At 61.2% G+C, this 22,147-nt stretch overlaps 1 protein-coding gene across 18 annotated transcripts in view; it reads left to right on the forward strand.

Annotated features, from left to right (window-relative positions):
* Positions 1-22,147, forward strand: part of FBRSL1 (fibrosin like 1) — a 77,095-nt gene that overhangs the window by 37,295 nt on the left and 17,653 nt on the right. For all 18 annotated transcript variants that reach the window (XR_005983739.1, XM_041728601.1, XM_041728604.1 and 15 more), the window contains one exon: positions 10,279-10,308. Coding sequence is in view for 17 of the 18 variants with exons in the window: in XM_041728601.1 (XP_041584535.1) it covers positions 10,279-10,308 (30 nt within the window). In the remaining variant the exon portion in view is untranslated. The remainder of the gene's footprint in view (positions 1-10,278; positions 10,309-22,147) is intronic.

The raw sequence follows: 22,147 nt of genomic DNA on the forward strand, positions 1-22,147 counted from the left end.
GACAACGTGCAGCGAATCCCTGGCCAGCTGTACTCTGTGGGAGGCTGGCGGGGAGGTGCCTGAGGTGCCTCTAGCTGTCCTGAGACCTCTTTGCTCCCCAGCAGTGGCCCAGCACTCAGCGTCCCCAGCCATCTCCCTGAACAGCATTGGCCTTTGCTGACCCACTCAGTGCTGGCAGGGCCCTGATGCCTCGATGCAGGCTCTGTCTTTATGAGGCAGGTTTATGACATCCATTACTCTGCTCCTTGGGCCACTTCCGAGCGGCCGTAATTTGTACAAAAGCAATAAAAGCCAGTCAGCCTCTCCCCGGAGTCAGGGAGCTGCATTCTCCTCGTGACCTCTGAGCACCGGGCAGCCCTGTTGGGCACGGCGGGCGTGTGTCCAGAGCACCGTGTCCTTCCCTGTGATGCAGCCCCAGCCCGGCTCTTGTTGGAGGATCCCCTGCCCACCCATCCGTGCGCCCACCCATGCACCCACCCTTCACTCAGCCCACCTTCTAGGGCTCTGGGATGCAGCCATGGCGGGGGTCAGGGCACGTCGGCCCCAGCCTGTTCGCACCACCTCCTCGGGCCGGTTGTGAGGTCCTGAAGGTGGCCCCGGGGTATATCCAAGAGTATTCCCAGGAGAGCCGGCCACTGTGGAGACAGGGGAAGGTGTGGCCCGGCACACTTGGGCTAGCCCTTTATTGCTCTGCTGCCCAGTGGATGTGGCCCCCCCCCCTGCAGCTAGGTAGAAGGTTCTTCCTGAAAGGGGCAGGGCGGTGAACTGCTGTGTACCCACAGATAAAGCAGGACGAGCAGAGTGAACAGATAAATAGGTGACTGCACGGTGCCGTAGCTGGTGCAGGTGCTGAGGAGAAAGATAAACCAGGCGGAGGGGTACAGGTGTCCGGAGGAGGGGTGCCGGTGCCCGGGGGAGGTGGAGGGGTGTGGGTGTGGAGGAGGAGGAGGGGCAGGGTGCCCGGTCTCTGGGCCATACCCTGCATGAGCAGACTCTGGAGGCAGCTGTGTGTCTGGCAGGCGCTGCCTGCCTGGGCAGTCACAGGGGCACATTCCTGCTGATGATCTTTCCAAGGCCCTTCTGTGTGGGTCTTTCCCTGTCCTCTTGCCCCGCTGTCCCAGATAGAGTCAGCCTGGCCAGGGCAGAGTGTGCACTAGGCACTCTGGGGTCACATGCCCTTCCCCCCTTGGGTGCTGGGGACTCACCTTCCCGATTGGAGAAACTTCCCACCCCCACCCCTTTGGCCAGATGCTGGGGGCGGGGAGGAGTGGTCCCCGGGAGGGCTCCCTGCCCCACCCTGCTGCTGTTCTGTCCAGCCATCCCCGTGCATGGAGGCGAGCTGCGTGTGCACCCGGCGGCAGGCGTGCAGGAGCCCCCATAGGTCACAGTCAGGTCAAGTCCACACACACACCAGGGCAGCCCCTGGGCCCTCCCAGCCCTGAGATCCAGGTCCTTGAGCCATGAAGGGTCAATATGCGGCCCTGTAGGATGGCTGGGACCTCACCTGCCGCTGTGAGAACAGGTGTCAGAGCTGCCTGCAAAGGTCATGCGGGGCTCCCGGGTGCCAGAGTGTGGGACGGGGATGGGGTACAAGACGCCACTTACTCCCGTCCCCCTTGCAGTCCTCCCTTTGGGTCTACGGCCCTGCAGAGTCGTGTCCCTAGAGTGAGGGACAGCGGGGCAAGGTTGAGCAAGGGTCTCAGCTGTGGGGGAGGAATGTGGGGCTGCCCTGGGGCCAGAGGACCTCGGTTTTCTCTGTAAGACGGCTGGAACGTGGAAACAGTGAATGAGCATCCTGGGTGTTTGCCGCTCCAGCACCACCCCACGCCATTGTACCCCCACAGGGTGCCCATCACTGAAGCGCCACCTGTCCCAGGAAGGCCCCATCCTCTGGGGGTGCAAGCAGGACAAATCTCTGGGTCCCCGCCCTAGTGGGCAGACAGAGGGAGGAAACCGATCCGTCAGTGGCAGGTGCTTTCAGTGTTGGTTGCCAGGACGGGGGGTGGGTGCTGGGAGTGACTGTGCCTGTGGTCAGAGAGGAGCTGGCAGGCAACATCAGGCCAAGAGCAAATTCTAGGTCAGGACTCAGTGGAAGTGGAAGGGGCCACATGGAGGGTCAGGGGCCTGGCCACCCCCAGGGCTGAAAGGGAGGCAGCCTTCAGGTAAGGCTAATCCCAACAGCCCAAATACATCCAGCCCATTGGCACTTCTCTGGGCGGGTCACCTATGGGAGATTTGGGGTTCAGTCAGCAACAGGGGCATTGGGTTCTGAGAGGCGTCCAGTGCGTCAGGGCACTCTACTCCAGCTGGGGGCCTGGAACCCTGGACTACGGTCATCCACGCCTTGGGGTCACACAGGTCACACATTTCTTGTGCTGCCATCCTACCGAGGGTTGGATTTAGTGGCAAGAGAGCATATGTTTGTGAGAAACCAACTGGTCTCCGTAGTGTTTTCCACCCATCTTTACAATCCCTGCCTCCCGTGATTTAATTTCAAACTGGCCACGGGCTGCCCACTGGAGCTGAGGAGCAGGCACCAGCCCACCAGGTGTCACGGAACAACTGGGCAGGCGTGGGGTCAGGCGCATGGGTGGGCAACGGGTTTGGGCCTGCCTCGGTCACTTTGCAGGGACTGCCAGGAAAAGCCACCCCAGATGCCCCCCTGCACCCCTGTCACGGAACACTCCAGCCTCTGCACAGGGTCCTTCCCCTCACTCACTCCATTGGGAAGACCTTGCCACATTCTAGAAGCTGCTGCCTGCTGAGGGTTCTTGTCCTGTTCCATCTCAGTGCTCTAGGGAATTCCATGCCCCTGGCATCTGCCAGGTTCCCTTGAGGACTTTTTGGCTGGGGGAATGTGAGGCTGAGCCTCGGACAGCACGGCTACCTCGCAGTGTCCTCTTGGCTGGGACTGCACACAGTGTGGACTCCAGGAGGGGGTGTGGGGACCACCAAAGCCCCCTTGTCTGCTAGCTCCTCCCGTGGAGCCCCCAGGCAGGAGCCAGCCTACGGCCTGCCCACCCCAACCCCAGCACTGCCCCCATGGGATGCCTTATGGGGCAGGGCAGCTGGCGCACCCCATTCCTGCCTGGCCTGGGGTGTGGGCAGCCCCTGCCACCCCCTTAGTAGGGGGTCACTGTGGCTTCCCACCTCTGCCAGCGTCCTGCCTTCCTTTCCTTTTCCCACTCCTGCATTCAGCCTCCCGTCGAGGCCCCCTTCCTGCCTGGACTCTGGGATCAGGAGTTACTCAGCCGTGCAGGCCCCAGCCACTGGAAGCAGCCCAGGGCCCACACTCCCAGGCAGCTCACGCCTGGAGACCAGGCCACACTCATGTCCCCAGAGGCTGGACACAGACTCTCTGGACAAGCCCCCAAGGAGCCTTCACGGTGGTGGCCACATGCGCCAGGAGCTACAGCTGGAGGGGGAGCAGGCCTGGGCACACAGGTGGGCAACAGGCTGGGTGACAGGCTGGGCTGCTGGGAGCCAGGTACCAGTCGGAAGCTGAAATTCAATTATGTGGACCACGCAGAGCTGCTAGGGTGCAGAAGGTTAGGAATTAGTGTTAACACTGTTCTGGTTAAGACGTTTTGTGTTGTTAAATAATTCATAAGGCAGTTAGCACTTTGAGGGTGACAGCAGGAGAATATATTAATACAGTCGACTTGAGAAAGGTCAGCGCACGCGGCGGGACTGCGGCCCATCTTTTATTCATTCTCTGACACAGGCTCGTTAATTATTCCAGCCCAGCAAGGGCTAGTGGGAGAGCCACTAATAAGGAAAAGGGAGCGTGGGCTTGATGTCTGACGCGCTGTTTGGAGGGTTTGGAGGAAGAAACGGACCAAGGGACCAGTACGGCCCCTGAGGTGGGAGTGGAGGGTCCCTGCTGTCCCCTTGAGGCTCAGGTGGGGCCATGCCGGGTCGGAAGAAGCACATGAGTGGAAAGTGGTGGTCATTTGCAGTCTCTGAGTATTTATTGAGCACTTACTGCCCATGACAGTTGGCTCCAGACCCTGAGCTCAGAGGACTGAAGAAAACCCAGAAATCCCTGCTCTCGTGGAGACCGTAGAGGGAAGGGCAGGTGGGAGACGGGCAAGGAGTAAATGTGTAGCCCGTCAGAGCAAAAGTGCAGAGTGGATGGAGCAGGAGGGGAGAAAATGTGGAGGAGCCATCAGGCTGGGGTCCAGAGGTGCCCCAGAGCACCCAGGGGGATAGCGTTCACACAGGCCCAGGAGCATGACCATGTGTGGGGGCAGGAGCCTGTGTGTGACAGTGAGCATATTGTATGTGTGCAGGCGGGTGTGTGCAGGTGCATCCTGCAGGTGGGGGAAGGCAGGGCTAGCCCGGGGGGGTGGTTGCTGTGAGGCCAGGAGCTGCTGGTAGGAGTAGAGGGGCCCAGAGCAGGGTGTGGTAGGGTGCAGGGGCGCCCTGGGAGGCTCACACTCCCAAGAAGGACAGGGCTGCCCCAGCTACGGTGGGAGGTGACATCCCAGCACAGCCAGTAGCCAGGGCTTCAGGCTTCCATCCGTCCAGGCAGGAGTGTCCTCCGTGCCCACTGTTGCCTTGGGGTGCTCCCAGAGTGTCCTCCTCCTGGATAGGTGAACTCGGACAAGTTATCCCACAAAACAATGCCCGGTTCTCCCTGATACCTTTGGTAACTGCAACCAGAGAATATTTAAAGTCATTTCTGTTTTTCACAGTGTGCTGTGGGATGGCCTTCACTGTGAAACCCAGAATACCCTCCGAAGTGCTGCCTCCTTGAGACCCCGCATCGGGAGCAGGATGATAGGGCAGTTCAGACATGGTCAGAGCCCAAGTCATCCCTCCATCCCTGCATGCATTATTCCACCCGTCTATCCATCTGTCCATGTATTCACTCCCTCCCAGCTCTGTCTGGATACTGTGTGGACCACACTAAGTCATTCATCCATCTGTCTGTCCATCTGTCCATCCATCCTTGCATTCATTCCCTGACGGCTCTGTCTGGGTTCTGCGTGCACCACCCTACGTCATCCATCAGTCCATCCATCTATCTGTCAGTCCATCCATGCATGCACTCGTTCCCTGCTGGCTGTATACACCACACTAAGTCACTCTTGCACCCTTCCATCCATCCATGCATTCTGTCCAGGGGCAGCAAGGCAGGTCACATGGGCCAAGTAGTAGAAGGATTAATTCTGTTGCAGGTCCTCTTGAGATTTGGAGGGTTAGAGCGGTGGCTTCTTTCAGGCTGGCTTTCCCTCTGACCAGTCACTGGCTATGCCCAACACCGTGCCCCAGACTCTCCCCTCTGATGTGAGATTGTGCATAGGCTGCAGTGTTTCCAGCCTCAGCTCAGGCTTGGGACTCAGAGATAGTCCCAGGCTGCCCCCAGGCCCCACCCTGTGTCACCATGAGCTGCCTTCAGAGACTGCTATCAGCCATGACTCAAAATGCAGGAGGAGGCCTGGGAGCAGGAGGCAGGGACACCAACCCACTCATCTCTCAGGGCCCCACAAGCCCACTGTCCAGCTGCAGGGTCATCTCCTGTCTCTGTATGGTGGCCTGTGCAGGGCTCTCTCAGAGCTCCAAACCACTGCCCACAAGGATCTCCATATCGTACCTAAGATGCAGACACACAGGGTGGGCACAGGCTGGCACCCCCCACCCCTTTCCGGCCACTCTAAATGAGCACGCTGGGGAGGGCAGGTCTTGGCCCCATCTGTCCTTACTGTCTCCATCTGTGACAGTAACGTGGCTCTGCCCTTCCCCTCCCAAGTGCGCCTGCGTGGCGCCAGCTGCATGGCTCTGCTAAGTGGGTCTCGCTCACCATCAGCCCGTTAGGCAGTCCACACTTGGGCTATTAGGCTGCAGTAACTTAATTGCTCACTAATTGGGTAATTAGTGCTTTGTTTTGCTTTAAAGCCTAAACACTCATAAAAAGTGAATTAGCTGAGTAAACAAGAATGGGATTATCAGGGTCCCCATCCAGCTATCGTGCATAATTAATCAGGCTCACTGTGACTTTCTGGACCGACATGGCCTGGGGCTGTTCACAGTCATACTGGGGCCCCAGCCCTATCCCAACTGCTCTGACGGAGTCCCTGGCATGAGGTCCTTACCAGAAGGGCCAGACTGAAACTGGGTTCCAGAGCTCATGCACCCATTCCCCTAGGTGGACTCCTATTTTGCCTTAGTTTCCCCATCCATAAGCAGGTGGGTCTGTGGTGGGGCCTGAGTTGTATAGAAGCGGCCTCAGTGAGCAAATGGGCCCTCAGTCCCACCCCCCGTAGTGCCCTGGGTCTCCCACCAATGGGATGTGGGGCTCCCCTCCCCTGCCTGCCCTGCAGTCCCAGGGCTGCCGCCCGCACAGCCAAACCCCAGGTTCTAGTGCTGGGCTCCTGTCTGTGGGCCGCGTGGCTGCCAGCAAGGCCCTTCACCTTCTGGGCCTCCACTTTCTTGTCTGTGAAGTGGCGGGCGCGGCTCCCACCTGGTGCAGTGTGCCCGGCTCTCGCAGCTGTGGCTCAACCCATCAGATACAGTCACCCACCCAGCTGATCTCATGGCCACCCCAGGCACGGACCAGACTGTAGCCCCCACCTTGCTCCTGATACCCCGGCCCACGAGGTCTCGGGTCACTGCCCAGCATCTGTGGTGCTCATGTACACAGCTGGAGTGTGACGAGGGTGAAACATGGAAACACTCCACAGCTGGAGTGTGACGAGGGTGAAACATGGCCATCCCAGCCTGACTGCTGATGGTGAGGGACATGCCCTGGGCTTCCTGCTGTCTGTTCACGGCTCCTTGCTTTAGCCAACTTGCTTAACAGGCATGGGTTCTATATCCCAGTGGAGCATGTACAGCAGGATGGTGAGGACCTGCACCCTTCTCCGTGGAGGACAGATACCCACATGGGCAGGCAAGGCGGCCACTCTCCTCCCTGAGGTTCTTCCAAGGCGCCACCAGGGAGCAGAATGTTTAATAAGCTGGAGCTGACCCCCACAAGGGGCCATGGGAAGCACAGACATGTCCTGGGAGCGTGGCCAGTGCTCCTGCGCCACGTGCATAAGGACAGGTAGCCTGTATCGGGTCACCTGGGTGCACAGTGCCATGCATGCACTGGGATACTTGGCAGGACGCCCTGGGGAAAAGCACCACTGGACAGGATGCCCAGATACTCATGTAGGGAAGCCTCAGAGCATGCCGTGACATGTCTTGGAACATGCACATACATGACAGGCCAGCTGGGCTTGCACACACAGGCATGAGCCACGAGAATAGGCCCAATGGAAACAGCCCACATTGAGGATTTGTGCCTCCTGAAATTCCCCAGGCGTCCTCAGAGTATACAGGAAGTGCATATGCACACTTCAAACCATGTGACATGACCTAGCCCGCAGTGTGGTATCCGCACTGACTGTCCAGCAGCTCAGACTTTTCTGCCCTCATGCTCAGGTGGGCTGCATAGAATGTTCCATTGTCTTCTACCCACACACAGACCATAGACCCTGCTGATTTTTTTAGTTTGATCTGCTCAGGCCTTTGCAGGCACCAGTGTCCTTCAAGAGTAAGTCTCGAGCTGGTGAGAAGTCCAGGCCTCCGTGGTCTCTGGGCAGCTCTAAGCAGGGCCTCTGTAGGCAGCATCCCAGATTGTGCACTGTGGCTAGAGCAGAAACCTGGCCCAGTCCCGAGCACCAGGCCATGTGCCACCACCTTTCAGCCCTCTCTGACCCCTGTTCTGAGTGGGGTCACCTGGGTGGGAAGCTGGGGGGAGGCAGAAGCAGAGCCAGGAGTGGCTTTCAGTGCCTGTCTCCGTGGCATGAGGAGGTCCCACAGGGAGCAAGAGGACCCTGCCCCTGCTCCCTGCCTCTCCTCCCCATTCTTTGTGGGGATCTCTGGGCCAGACCCAGGGGCTCGATGGAGCATCTGATGGGAGCAGTGGGCTCAGTGTCAGGGACTCTCAGCCCATGAATTTTTCATGCCTTTGTTTGAAAAATGGGAGACGGGAAGCCTTGCTATAAGGTCTGCCGTGAAGCAGTAATTAACGTTCACACTGAGAGGAGAACCAGGTACGCTTCTCTTGCTGCTCCATGACTGTGTTGATCTGTGTCTCCCAATTCTGGAGGGTGACAAGCAGCCCCCACCCAAGCAAGTAGCTGCCCAGGTTTCTGGAAGAGGCCTGGGGATAGAGGCCAAGACCCCAGACAACCTGTGCAGGTGCTCCTTGGGGAGCAAGGCACTGTCAGGTGAGAGGTGTCTGTGTCCAGACCATTTAGGGGGCTAGATGCCTCCACGAGCTGTTCAAGTGATATGAAGGAAGAGGCTGAGGCAGGTGTGGTGATGGTAAAGATGATGATGGTGAGGATGGTGATAGTGATGATGGTGTTGATGATAATAGTGATAATGCGATGCCGGTAGCAATGATGGTGCTGAAGTTGTCGTCACGCTGTATGTCATGCTGAGTACCCAGCACTGTCCTAGTGCTTTGCACGTATTCATACTCATTGAAGCTGCACAACACTCTGTAGGTAGGTTTTTGTCTGTGTTTTGCAGAAGTAAACTGAGGCATGGAGAGGTCAAGGGGTTTGCCCATGTCTTGGCCTCCCCACTGTAGCCAGCGCTGCTCCTTGGGGGTTGGAGTCATCCTCTGCTCCATGGACGCCCCCCTCAGGGTTACACCCACCGGGGCCGCCCAGTCCAGTTCTACCCTGTGAAGGTCACCTCGCTCAAGCAGCTCCTGCGAGACAGATGTGGCTCTTTTTCCCTCCTTGTCCTGATTAATTGCCTCATTCAGTTCTGGCTCTATTGCAGTTAAACATTAATTCAGTGGGACTTAATAACGTGAATTCATTTACGACATGGCCTTGTGCTGGCTGACAGGGTGTGCGGTTGGGTTAATTATAGGGCCCAGGCACTCCTGGAGAGCACCCTCACTCAACCCCAATTGGTGGGTCATTAAGCTGTGGGGAGAGGTGTGAAACAGCCAGGCTGGGAGGTCCCGGGCACCCCGAGCTGCGGTCCTGCAGCTCACACACAAGGCCCAGCCTCCCAGCAAGTGCTCCGTGCCACGGATCAGGCAGAAAGTTGCAGTGTCACAGGGGCTCTTGACCCCCACGGTTCCCCTCCAGGGCTCCCACCCCTCTCTGCCTGCACACAGACGCTGGCATGCCCAGGCCCCCCTGGCCGAGCTCTGTCCCAGCGCGGCAGGACAGGACGATGACACTCCCGGCCCCTCACCCCTCCAGCCTCGTCTTGAACACTCCCATCCTGGGCTTCAGCCACTCTGCCCTCTCCCTGCCCCTCGGAGCTCTTAACTATTGTGCGGTCAGGACTGTGTGCACCCACACGTCCCCTCTGCCATCTGTAAAAGGACACCACTGCCTGGGGTCCATGGGGCTGAGGGGGTAGGAATCTTGCCACCCCATCACCCAGGGTCACTTCCAGCTGCAGTGGGGTGGGGAAAGCAAGGGGCACATCTGTACAACTCCATGAACCTTGCCACCAAGCGCACCCTGCCCTCACACTGCAGTGCCAGGGCAGAGCACCCCTCCCCTGCACTAACCAGCAGCATGCGGGGCTGACGGGGCCCGTCACCCTCATGTGTGGCCCAGGAGATTATTTTCAGTGGCAGAATTCATTTGACACGACAGATAGTAATTGTGGTTGCTAGGAAGGGATTATTTTTCTTTATATTCTTTTAGGGGGAAAATTGCCGTGGTTTCTAGAAGAGCAGCCTGTCTTTTTAAAGCTCTGCTTACTGAAAATGGAAACAAAGATTTGTTTGCACAATTACCAACCCTTCTTTAACCAGCTGAGCTAACATGCCCAGGGGTTCATACCCAGACTGTAGGGGCACACAAGGCATGGGGAGGCGGTGGCCCTCTCAAGGGCGGTGCTGTGGCCACAGGCCTGGCCTGACCACCTCGTCTGTCCGAGTGATCTGGGTGCCCCCCTCGGTAGAGCTGGGGCTGCTGAGGCTGGGCTTCCCCATCTGTGGGCATGTGGACTGTGGTGTGTCTCCACTGCCCAGGAGCGCCAGCTCCTCACCTGTCTCCACTGACCTCCCACCTGCAGAGTCCAGCATGTGGGAGGAGGCCTGAGAGGGTCACAGGGTAGCAGCTCTGTCCCAGGACTGGGGGGCTAGGGGGGTGAAGCTGCCTCACGTGTAGCCTGGGGTGAGGGGGGGGGGCTTTGTGGGGAACCCTCATCCAGGGCCTCTCACCCCGCGAGGCTCCTCCCATGACCCCTGCCCCGCCATGGGGTACTGCAGGGTGCTGACTCTCTGTCTCTCTCCCCCTGCAGTGTGACAGCGAGAGTGAAGGGGACGACAAGGTAAGCCCTCCACACCTCCTCCCGAGACCTTCATCCATCCGTCTCTGCCTGGGCATCCTGGGGTGGGGGTGCTGGGGGCAGAGTGGGTGCCATAAACATCACCGGAACAGGTTTCTGCTAATAGTGGTAGCGTGTTAGCCCCTCCTAATTACACTCCTTTTCAGGAGTAGTGAAGGTCCCATTAACTCGGGATTTACACGGCTCCTGGAGAGTTTAGCTCAGAAGAAAGCCCAGAGTGGGCCTCCCCAGGGAGGCCCTGGTCACTATCAGCCCCTGAATGTCCTGTGGGGAGCAGGGAGGAGGCCACCCCGACCTCTCGGCCCAGCGGCTGTCCACAGAGCACTTGCTGTGTGCTGAGCTCTGAGCAGGCAAGACGCCGTAGGGGCAAGACGCCTGGGCCCAGGCCTGGTACTCTGCTTGTTCCAAGGCCCTGGGGGGCAGGGACTGTGACTCCCCAACGTATCCTGGGATACCAAGGCATAGAGAGGGTAAGGATCCTGCCCGAGGTCACATAGCTGGACCCCAGGCAGGCTGGGTGCTGTCCCCTGAATAAGTGACCAGCCCAGCTGGGAAGAGTGGTAGGTGGTGATGTGGCTATTGGCAATGGCCATGCCCTGGTCGGGGGCCGGCAGGCCAAGAGGAGTGCTGAGTGGGTGAGGAGGACCAGTATCCGCCCATGGGGACAGGGTGTCCCGGCGTGCTTTTGGGAGGACCAAAGGGTCAGCTGCGCACTGGCTTTTAGGCCTGTTTTGTGAAATGGAATGAAGTCCCGTTGGGACCTCTGTGCCGTGCGTGACAATGGTTCCCGCTTAGCGTTGGGCAGGTGCTGTCCACGGCATGGACAGCCGGGTGGCCTCTCTCAGCAGACATGAGTAAGTATGGAAAGAGCTGGTAAGCCGCCAGGCGGGATGGGTGTGTGGAGACTGCCTGGGGGCCCGGGAGACCAGCCTGGGAGCCAGGGTTGGTGGGAAGTGGACAGGAAGCCAGCCCAGAAGTCCTACATGGGGTCCTTACGGGGCTCTGGATCATTTGGGAACAGTGGCTGAAGGGCAGGCAGCTGGGAGTGAATGCCCCTGTCTGGACCCTGGGGCAGAGGAGCTTAGCGGGCACCCCCAGCATCTCTGGGGCCTGTCCTCAGCCTCTCTGAGGAATTAGATGAAGGGCCTCTGGAAGGTGCTGAGCTGACACCTCGCTTCCGGCACCTCCTTTATCTAGAATCCACCTTGCAGAAAGTGCTCTCTGAAGCCAGGGGCTGCTCTGAGGGGAGCTCAGAGGAAGGGCTTTCTGAGGCCCTGAGGCTGCTGGCTGTCCCCACCCAGGGCCCCTGGCTTCCACAGAAGAAACTGAGCTGCTACCCCCAAGCTGCTTCCTTCCAGGTGTCAGAGTCCTGACAGCTGCCAGGCCACACCCACCCAGAGCCACTGCCTCCTCCTCTCCGGTAGCCAGAGGGTTGACCCCAGCCCTCCAGGAGCTCCGGGGCCCAGCTTGGCCTGGGCCCTTGGTCACTATTGGCCCTGGCCGATATCTCCCTCTCCCTCTCAGCCTACTCCTGCTACGAGAGTGGGGACTCTGGGTGGTGGAGACCGGGGGGCGGGAAAGGGCAGGCACTTGGGCGCAGCTCTGACTGTGCCCCAGGGACAAGAGGTCACTTTTGACGTGGCCATCGATGTCCTGGACAGGGCCACCACCAAGGGCTAGCAGGAGGCTGTAGCTGTGGCCTCCTTTGCACTCACACCCACTGGGGAGCCCATAGGCCAGTCCTGAGTGACACTTGAGCACCAGCCCAGCTCAGCCTGGCCAAGGGACGGGGGGGAGCAGGTGTGGGCAGAGGAGCTCACTCTGGATGGGTAGGGGGTGGGGTCTAGAACTCATGAGTCTTGTTTTCCTGGCAATTCCCTGTGCAGCCCAAGGGAGAAACTCCTGCCCAGAGGAACTGGCTAGGGGCTATGTTGGGGCTCACTTCTCTGCTGTGCCAGAGGCAGACCCAGACCCACTTGGCCCAGACCCCATTCAGGCCACCTCCAGGGCTTGTGGCTGTGGGTCTTGGGGGAGTGATACTGGCTGTGAGGAGTCAGCCTTCCCCACACCTGTGTGCTGGGCCCCCGGTGTGGCCACAATGAGAAGTCTGCACTGGCGATATGGTGCCACATCCTGGCTCCATGGTGGGGCAGGTGGGAGGCCATGCCACCCCCATCCCAGCTTTAGTGTGGCCAGGGCCAGAGGAGACAGAACTGCCTCCATGCCCCAGTACCCCCACCTCTTTCATGGGAGATGGAGACCCGTCGTAGGGCTATGGTGAGCTCTGGGTCAGTCGACACAGAGTTGGCAAGCTGCTGTTTGTGGGCAGACATTCCCTTGAAGTCAGATAGAGCTGGACTGTGCTCCAGAAAGCCCCTTGGCTGGAGAGCTAGGGAAAAGGGCACAGGCTTCCTCCGTGGTCACCCGAGTTTGCCTCTCCCATGAGTACCTGGGTCTTCTGTGACAGTAGGGTATGTCCCCGGGCAGCTGGGACGGAGGCCAGAGGCCAGGGCTGAGACTCCACACAACTGACCATGGTGTAGCATGGGCTGGGCAGTGGGTGCTTGGGCTGAGCCCCAAAGCTGCATGATTGTGGGGAGGTCTCGGTGCTTCCCAGAGAGGCCGCCTGGAGCAAGGGCTCTGTGCAGGATAATTTGTCAGCCACTTGGATGCATCTCCGTGTTTCCACCCCTGGGAGGGGTTGGGTCTGGTCAGCCCTGCTGGGCCATTGTGCCTCACCAGGCTCTGTGTGCTGCATGGGCTGCAGGTCTGGAAGCTGTAGCTGGCCACCCTGCCCTCACTGCCTCTCATCTGCTCACAAATCTGGCCCCATCTGAGGCAGAGACCCATACTGCCAGCGCAGTCAATGCCCAGTCCTCAGTCCTGGCTTCCAAGGTACCACACGGCCCCACGTTGGTTGGGAACTGCATCTGGCTGCAATAGTGGAAACTGGATTAGCAGTGGCTTAATAGAGGAGCTTGTATTCTTCACCTGGAAGCCTAGGTGTGGGCCCTCCAGGCTGGCATGGCATGTCCATGGTCATCAGGTTCCTGTCTTTCTGCTTGGCCATCCTTGGTGTGTAGCTTCCTTCCTCACCCCCTTGGCCCATGAAGGCAGCTATTAGCACCAGCCACCTCATATGCATCTCACCTCCCCACAACACTGACCATGCAGAGTGACTGGCAGGAATACTGTTGGTGCAAAATGTCCAGTGGGGCCGGAGCAGAGTGAGAGAGGAAGGTATGAGCATGTGTTCAGCGAGACCACGTTACGTGAATCATGGCATGCAGCTGAGGTTTGTCCCAAGGGCAGTGGGGAACCACGATCCCAAGAGCCCCCTGTCCCTCCAGGCTGCATGGGGACACTAATGATACGCCATGTGGGGTTCCCTCCCTTTCCTAGGCTGGGCTCCAGGGTGATGGGTGATTTCCTGCCCACCCATCAAGAAGCAGGTGCAGCTCAGAAGGGTGCAGTACCCACTCGCCCAGAGCTGCCCTCGCTCCAGGACCACCTCCCAGGAGCCTCTGCCCCCCGCAGCACCTACCTCCTTTCTCCGGGGCACGGTCACATGAGGTCCTTCACTCCTTCCAGGAGGAGCTGGTCAGGGGAGGATGGCCCAGTGTCTCCACGGTCTTTGCAGGATGGCAAAACCCTGATTTAATAGGGCTTTAAGAACGTGTCAGTGAAAGAGAGGGGCGTCCCCCTGCAGCATGCCCTCACCTGGGGCCCAGCCAGAGGGTGCCTTTTAGACCCTCCTCAGCCCTGGGGTACTCGTGCACCACATGAGGTTGGAATGCTTTGCACTTGTCATGTCCCTTGCTGCGCAGAGGCCTAGAGATAGCAGGACAGGGGACACCCCGGCTACTCTGGGCCTCTGGTGAGGCAGCTGGACAGGCAGGCCGGGCAGGAGGGTGAAAAGCTGCAGCGTAGAGCCCTGGGTCTGTCCATGCTGACCCAACACATGTGCTGGGCCCTGGGGAAAGCGTGGCAGGCAGGCTGCCCCTGGGAAGGTCTCCTCTGGGACAGGGCAGCAGGAAGACCCAGGCTCTCTGTTCCAGCTAGTCTCCTCCTCCATCTGCCAGGGCCTGAGGTCAGATGCACCTGCACCTCCTGGAGGTCCTGCTGCCCCTGGCTCTAGGCACAGACACTGGGGACGGTCCACATCCAAGACACAGACACATAGAGACCAGAGGCTGGTGCTCACAGACAGGAAGACCTGTCTCCTCCCCCTGCCAGTGGCTACCCCCCGCCCCTCCTGATAGACCAGGCTCTGCTCCATGCATGCCCCATGCCTGGCTCTGCAGGCCCCCCCCAACCTGGCCTTCCCCACCACCTTGGCCCTGCTCCAGGCGCTGGCTGCTGGCGGGGAAGGCAGCCTGTGCTGCCAGGCAGCCAGATGGCCCCTCTGCAAGGCTGCGGTTGGTGTCTAACTGCTTTTTTATTGGAAAAATATGGGGTGAAAAATTGTGTGGGGCTCATTAGGCAGCCTCCTGGGCGTGGACTGGCTGCTGTCTGCCCCGTGGCCCAGCCAGGTGGCTGGTTGGCCAGGGTTCTTCCTCACTGCCTCTGGCCACAGCGCTCCCTCAAGGGATGTCTGGCTGGCTGGCCTGTCTGCCAGATCCCCCGTGCGGACATACCCAGTGCTGGGCCTCTGCCGGCTCCTGAGCAGCAGGACCGGGGACAGGGCAGGCAGGCAGCTGGCCAGCTGGGAGGGGCTGGGGTCACCTGTGGGCGCCAGCACTTCCACGGCTGGTCTGCACCCTCTGGACTTCACTTTCTGCTCAGTGGGGGTCATGGGGGGGCCTGCTGTCTAGGTGGGGGTGAGAGCTCCAGGTGCATAGGAAGCTCACTGGGGGCTGCCTGTCATGAGGCGGCATCCACCCCCCTTAGCTCTTCTGCACCCTGTGTCTACAGTGAACACACCCTGGCCCAAGCTCCTCTGTGCCCCACAGGGCCCGCCTGGCACCTCTGCTTTATCACTACAGTTAGGCTCACAAGGTCCACCTCTGAGGTCCCTGTGAACTTCAGGGAGGGGGCATAGTCCACCACACAAGCAGCCCTGGGCTGCAGCTCCCTGCCCTGAAGCCAGTGGCCCTTCAGCTGCTGGACCACGTAGGACCCTGGCTCAAAGAGGCCGATGCCCAGGGCAGCAGGGCCAAGGGCCCCCTGAGGGCATGTCCTGTAACCCATTACCTTGGGAGGTCCTGCTGCTCACAGAGGGCTTCCCCCATGTGCCTCTCCCGAACCTGCTCCCAGGAACCTGCCCAGAAGGCTGTGGGGGGCTCTCCTGTCCCCGTCACCTGGCACCCTGCCTCTCCAGGTCCAGTGCTGTGGGGATGATGGTGTGGGGAGCCAGCGCTCCCCAGATAAGCCCAGGTCGAGGCCATCTCATAGGTATAGGGAGTGCCTCAGGGGCGGGGTGGGGGGCAGTGAAGCCAGCCACCCCTCTGAGCCACGCACTCTGGCCGAGGGGCCTTCCCACAGTCTGTCCAAGGCAAGGCCTTTGGCTGTTTGCCTGCCGAAGATCCAGGCAGCACTGGGTGTGGCAGGCAGGGCCCAGTGAGGACCATCAGCTCACCAGGCCCCAGAGAACCCAAAGCAGTATCTGTCCTGCAGCTTGATCCAAGCAAGGCATCTGAGGACCAGGAGGGTTCAGTGATGCGCTCACAGGCCCTGGCGGCCCGGCCCGGGGGAGGATCATGCTATGGCATCCGAGCCGAGGGGGTGGGGTGGGGCTAGCACCTGCTGCCATAAGTCATCACGAACTTGGTGGCTCAGAACAGCTCAGGCTTTATAGTTTTGAAGGTCACAAGTCTGAATGGGTGTCACGAGGCCCAAATCAAGGTGTCAGCCTAGCTGGTTCCTTCTAGAGGTTGCAGGGAGAAGACAGCTCCTTACTCTTCCAGTTTCCCAGGCTCCAGGCTGCTCGCTCATGTCACTCTGCCCTCTGCCCTCCTGTGACAGCTGCTCTGACCCTCCTCCTCCCTCCTGGAAGGACTCTTTGGTCTCACTGGGTCCGCCAGGGCCCCATGCTCACCGCCTCCTCACACACTCCTTACCCACGTCTCTAAGTCCCTTGGTTCCTTAGCCCGGGCCCCATGCCACAGCACAGGGTGGAGAGTGCTTTCTATGACCAGGGGTCCCAAAGAAGCAGGTCAGTGTGAGGGAGGCCAGGGTGTTTCAGGCTGCAAGCGATAAACACTTCACAGGAGCCTAAATGAAACAGAGCCTGGGGATCCTGCAGCCACATGATGCCTCGGGCCCGCTGATCTGGGCCAGCCTGCCCCCACCACTGGATGGTGTCATCCACAGCCTTGCCAGGCCCTCCTTGGGTGTGCACAGAGCCTTGCTGGGGCTTGGGGTGGGGGCAGATGCTTCCCAGGGACAGAAAGTGGGGGATGAGCCTTGGCCCCCAGGCACCTGCTGTATGCATCAGAAAGTAGAGGTGCCAGGCAGGCCGAGAAGCTGCCCCTTCTAGCCCGGTGGGAGTAACAAGCCTAGAGGGTGTGGGGGCATCTGTCCCTCCTGCCCACCACCCCCTGGCCCTTCCAGAACAAGCTGAGCAGAACATGGGGGTGTGGGCCTGGGGCCTGCCTGGGTCGGGGCTTAGGGAGAGGCCATCTCCCCTCTGTGTCCAGGGGGTCACAGTCCCTCAGCCCCCACCTGCCCTGCTCACCTCCTAGGCCTCACTGGGTAGGTAGGGGCAGGGCGGGAACCCCAGGGTCTCGGGGCCAGGCCTGGGCTGAGCACACCCAGGCCAGATGTTCTCAGCTCTAGTGAGAACCTGAAGAGATGAGGGGTGGCTGGGGCAGGGGTCAGTGGGGGGGGGGGGTCCAGACTCCCCATCCTGCCCTACAGACTCCATGCCAGAGACCCCACGCCCACCCTGGCCTCACCATAGGCCTCTGCCCCTTGGGGGCCCCCCAGCAGGACCTGGGGTGACCAGAGGGGAGGGGTTGCAGAGCCAGGCCTGCCTCCCATCTCCCACGTGGTGACAAGTGCCAGGCCACTGCAGGAACCTTAGGGGGATGGTGAACAGCACCCACATCCTTCCCACCTCACACACATAAGTGTTCACACCACACAATGCCGTCACGTGTGTATGCTCTGTGCACCCACAGGCACCCCTCCTGACATGTGGAGGCCCCACCCTCAGCCCTGTCCTCCGCCCTGTGGCACTCACAGCTTCTGTCTCACCCCAGAGGGATGTGCTGGTCAGGGGGCCTGCCTCCTGCCTCACTGGACCCTAGCACAGATCAGGAACATATTCACCATGGTTCTGGGGCCAGAATCCAGAATTGAGGTGTGGGCAGGGCACACCTTCCAGGGGAGGGTCCTTCCCGCCTCATCTACCTCGTCCACCTCATCCAGGTGTCCCTGCCTCCACCGTCATGTGGTTTCTCTGTGTCTCCTTAGAGGGAGTCATCGGATTTAGGGCCGCCCGGATCTAGGATGATTTCATTTCAAGATCCTTATCCTTTGTTTTGTTGTTTATTTAGAGGAAGGGAGAAAGAGAGAAAGGAGGGGGCGTGGGGGAAGACAACCCCAAACAGGCTCTATACCCAGTGCAGAGCTAGAGGCAGGCCTTGACCTTATGACCCTGAGAGTATGACCTGAGCCGAAATCAGTGGGATGCTTAACCGACTGAGCTGCCCAGGCGCCCTGAGATCCTTAATTCCTTGCAGAGACCCTAACCCCACATACGGTCACACTCTGAGGTCCTGGGTGGCCTGTCTCTCGGGGCCACCATTCAGCCTGTGCAGCTGATGCCCTGTCCTGCTCACATCCACCTCCTGGACAGCACAAGCCACAGCGCAGCCGGGCCGTCTAGCTCAGTCTGTGTCTCAGCTATTTGAGCAGGGTCTGCTTTCACCCTCTGTCAGCCCCTTAGTGAGGTTTGTGGGTCTTTCTGGCTTCTCTTCTCTCCCAGCACTGGGTGCTGCTTAAGCGAGGACCCTCCCTGGTCCCTGCCCCCGCCTCCCCGCCCGCCATGCCCTGGCCTCAGCTGAGCCTGCCAGTCCACTCCCATGAGGTCTGTGTGAGACCAGGAGAACCAAAGCCAGGACCAGGGCCCATGCTGGGTGGTAAGGGAGGGGAGGGCACTCAGGCCCGGCACCCTCTCCCTCCCCCCGAGGCCCCCTAGCCATGACCCCCATCCTCTCCTGGGGGCCCTGTCCCTGTAGCTGGTCGCAGCAGGTGTCCGGTGTTCCTGGCTCAAGGCTGAGGCCTGCATGCCTTCTGCAAACTCTGCCTCCACTTACCACAGAGCGGCAGCCTGGGGGGTGGAGGGTTGGGGGGGCAGGTGCCCCTCACTGCCACCCCTTAGGGGTTCCCAGTGGCCCCCGGGTGTGGGTGGAGCCCCTTCCAGGATTCCCCGTGATGATGATGCCTCCCCTGGTGCTGCCTGTGATGACAGTTATAATACTGGCTTGAGCGTGAGCTCTGCCCTGTTTCCGGGGAAGCCCCTGTGCCCCCTGGCTGCCGCCTCCTCCTCCTCTTGGTCTACCCCTCGTTTCCTCATCAGATTCAGATTGTTCGGGGCACGGCCGCCTGACTTTCTAAACACAACCAGAGACAGGCCTGCCCTGGGCTCCCAGACTGCAGGGGGAGGCAGTGCAGGGCTCAGAGGTGGTGTCTCTGGGATGATCAGTGCCCAAGGTGGCCTTGGGAAATGAGGACAGGCTTCTCCCGGGGGCCGGGGCTCCTCCTCCTGCTGCTGCTGAGATGGGCCCAGCAGTTCCACTTTGTCCCCACCCACACTGGCCCTGCCAGAGGCAGGGTCCCCAGCCAACTGGGGGGAATGGTTGCAGCCTGGCCTCTGTAGGAGGTGCGGCAATAGAACACACCTCTGGGGGACCCTGGGACTCGTAGCTCGGCTAGTGACGAATACCCAACTTGGTGTCCGTCTGCCCCAAGGAGGGTGGGACCTGTCCAGGGTCATGAAATGACAGAGCGGGGACCCCATCCCTGTCCATGTCCACTGTCACCCTGCCCCCTGCTCCTTCCATACAGCGCTCCAGGCTCCTGTACCCAGTGCCACCTGTCAGCTCTCACAGAACAGTCCCCTCTCCATCATGGGAGAGGCCCCACCACCCACTCCTTTTCACTCCCATGCTGCCTGGCTTGTCATAGCAGCTCCCAGATGGACCCATTGGTCCCCACCCCCACCCCAGCATGTTGTTCCACACAAACAGCGAAGCTCCCTCAGGGCCCTACCAGGTTGTTCTGGCCTCAGGACCTTTGCACTGGCTGCTAGCTATCTGAGAAGAGCTGTTCCCCAGAGTCCCCTCAACTTGGTCCTCCTCATCTGCCAGCTCTGCTCAGCGGCCCCTATTTGGAAGGGCTTCCCTGAAGCCACTCAGCAGCGCACCACTTTTCCCATCTCCTTTGCTGCTCTGAGCACCCCACAGTACTTGTCTTGCCTGTTTGCCTTTGTGTTTGCTGGTGGCTCCTACTAGGCTATAAGTAGGATCCAGGCCTGCTGATGGGCACTTGTGTGCTGACATGCTGGGGGCAGCCTGCTATGCCCCTCATGGGAGTCCTGGATATAAACATTAGGGTTTCCTAAATCACCACCAACTTGGTGGCTGAAGACAGCACACACTGGTTATCTCAGTTCTGGAAACATCTCACTGGGTTAAGTCAAGGGGTGGGCCAGGCTTGTCCCTTGGGCGCTCGCTCCAGGGGAGAACTGTTTCCTGTGTCTAACAGCTTCTAAAGGCGCCCACATGCCTAGCTCCTGGTCCTTCCCGGGTCTCCAGGGCCAGCAGGGGGCATCTCCCATCTCCTTCCCTATGAGTACGCTGCCCACCACCCTTCGCCTGCCTCTCCCAGGGTCAGCTGGTCACCCATCAGTCCACTCTGCCCTGTGGGTAACTACTGGCAGAGTCCTGGGCCCTTTTGCTGCTGCACACAGGCTGGTTAGGACACCCCACCGCGTGGACCTTTGCTGCCAGAGGCCTCAGAGCCGGGGCCGTGTGCAGGAGCTCATACCCCTGTGGAGTGTGGTGTGGCAGGGGAGGAGGCCCGGGGCCCACAGACACTCACCTGTGAGGCAGAGACTCCCCACCACCAGCCCCCGATTGTCCCCCTGGGTCTGGCCCCTGCTACCTTCCCAGAGGAGCTCATGGACACTGCAGTCATACTGCCAGGGTTCAGATCGACAACCGCTGCACCAGCTGATGAACCAGCTCACATCTCTCTCTGTCTTCTCATTGATAAAATGGGGGTGATGGGGTGTCCTCAGGGATTGCGGGCACGAGGACCCACAGTTTCACAGTCAGGCATATCGCGTGTTGTCTGACTCTCGGGCAGTGCTTGCTCTCTTTAGGGCAGAACAGCGGGACTTAGGGGAATGGTGATCTGCCAGGAGAGGGGAGTACGTGTATTTGGTAAATAATTCGAGCCGAGCAAAAGGCCTAAGGTCCCACCTTAGTGGCGCTGCTGTCAGCCGTTTCTTCTGTGCCCTGGGAGGCTGCCGGTGACCTGTGCAAGCACGTCCTCCCGGGGTGGTCGCTGCCTTTCCTTGGGAAAGGGAAGGCGCGGGGCCGGGGCTGTTGACCGAGGTCGCCCTGCTAGCACCCTCCCTGGGCCACCCAGCCACGGCTTCTCAGGGCCTGGAGCAGGCGCTTGCACGTCCTGTACCTGGGCTGCTGCTGCTGCTGCTGCTTTTTTTTTTAGTTCAACTTGCCAACACCCAGTGCTCGGCCGTGCAGCGCGTCTGAGCCGGGGTCCCTGGACCTCGTCTCCGCGGGAGGCCCCGCCGGTGCGCCCTGGGTCGGGGGTGCCCGCGGGTGGCCGGGGTCGGTGGTCGCCCCGGAGGACGTGCAGGACGTGGCGGGGGGTGGTCCGCCTGGCTCCGCGGGGGCCTCTCCCCACCCGCAGCCGGTGGCCGCCGCGTTCCCAGGAGCCGCCCGCCCCGGCTTTGCGGACGCCGAGCCCGAGCCCGAGCGCTGCGGAGGGCGGAGCTTCCGTGGACGAAGCTCGAGCCCCGCCGTCTCGCCTCGCCGCTTGCTGACTCAGTTTCCCCCGTGCACGGGCTTCGGAGCCGCGCGTAGCTTGTCGCGGGCGAGGGTTGGGCGGCTCCATCCGGCCTGCGGCCCCGCGCGGGCAGATCCGCGCCTCGGGGCTGGATTAGTCGGGCCTGCCCGCGCCGCCCGCCCGCCCGCCCCGCCCCCTCCGCCCCGCCCCGCCCCCGCCGGCCCCGGGTGCCGCGCGCCCTGAGCCGCCCGGAGCGCGCCGACCCGGCCCCGCGGGCATGCGCGGCCCCGGCCCGGGCTCCGGCTAGGCGGGGAGAGGGGAGGGGAGAGGGGAGAGGGGAGGGGAGAGGGGCACCTCGACGGCGGAGGCGGCGGGCCCGCGTCCACGCCGCCCGCCCCGCCCCGCCCCGCCCCGCCCGAGGACCCGCGGCCACTGCAGGCGGAGGCGGCAGACCCGGGCGCCCGCGCGGTGAGTGCGCGCTGGCGGCTGCGAGGGGGCCGGGCGGGAGGGCCCGAGCTCGGGGCGGGCGGCGACCCCGGGAGCTGAGCGCGCCGAGACCCCGCGCCCACGTGGCGGCCGGCGGGCGGGGCGCTCCCCGCGGAGGGGCCGGGGCCGGGGCCGGGGCCGGGAGGGCCGGGAGGGCCGGGAGGGCCGGGAGGGCCGGGGAGGCGGGGCGGGGACGGCCGGGAGGGCGCGCGCTTTTGTCCGCCGGCGGGGACTGGAGCCGGCCCCGGCGCCCCGCGCGCTCACCTGCCCGCCGGCCTCGGCCTCTTTGTCTGGGGCGGGGCGCGGCCGCCGGAGGCTCCGCCGCGTGTCCGAGCCGAGCCGCCCCGCGGGGCGC

The sequence above is a fragment of the Vulpes lagopus genome, chromosome 14 (assembly GCF_018345385.1).
Source record: "Vulpes lagopus strain Blue_001 chromosome 14, ASM1834538v1, whole genome shotgun sequence".
Taxonomy (NCBI): domain Eukaryota; kingdom Metazoa; phylum Chordata; class Mammalia; order Carnivora; family Canidae; genus Vulpes; species Vulpes lagopus.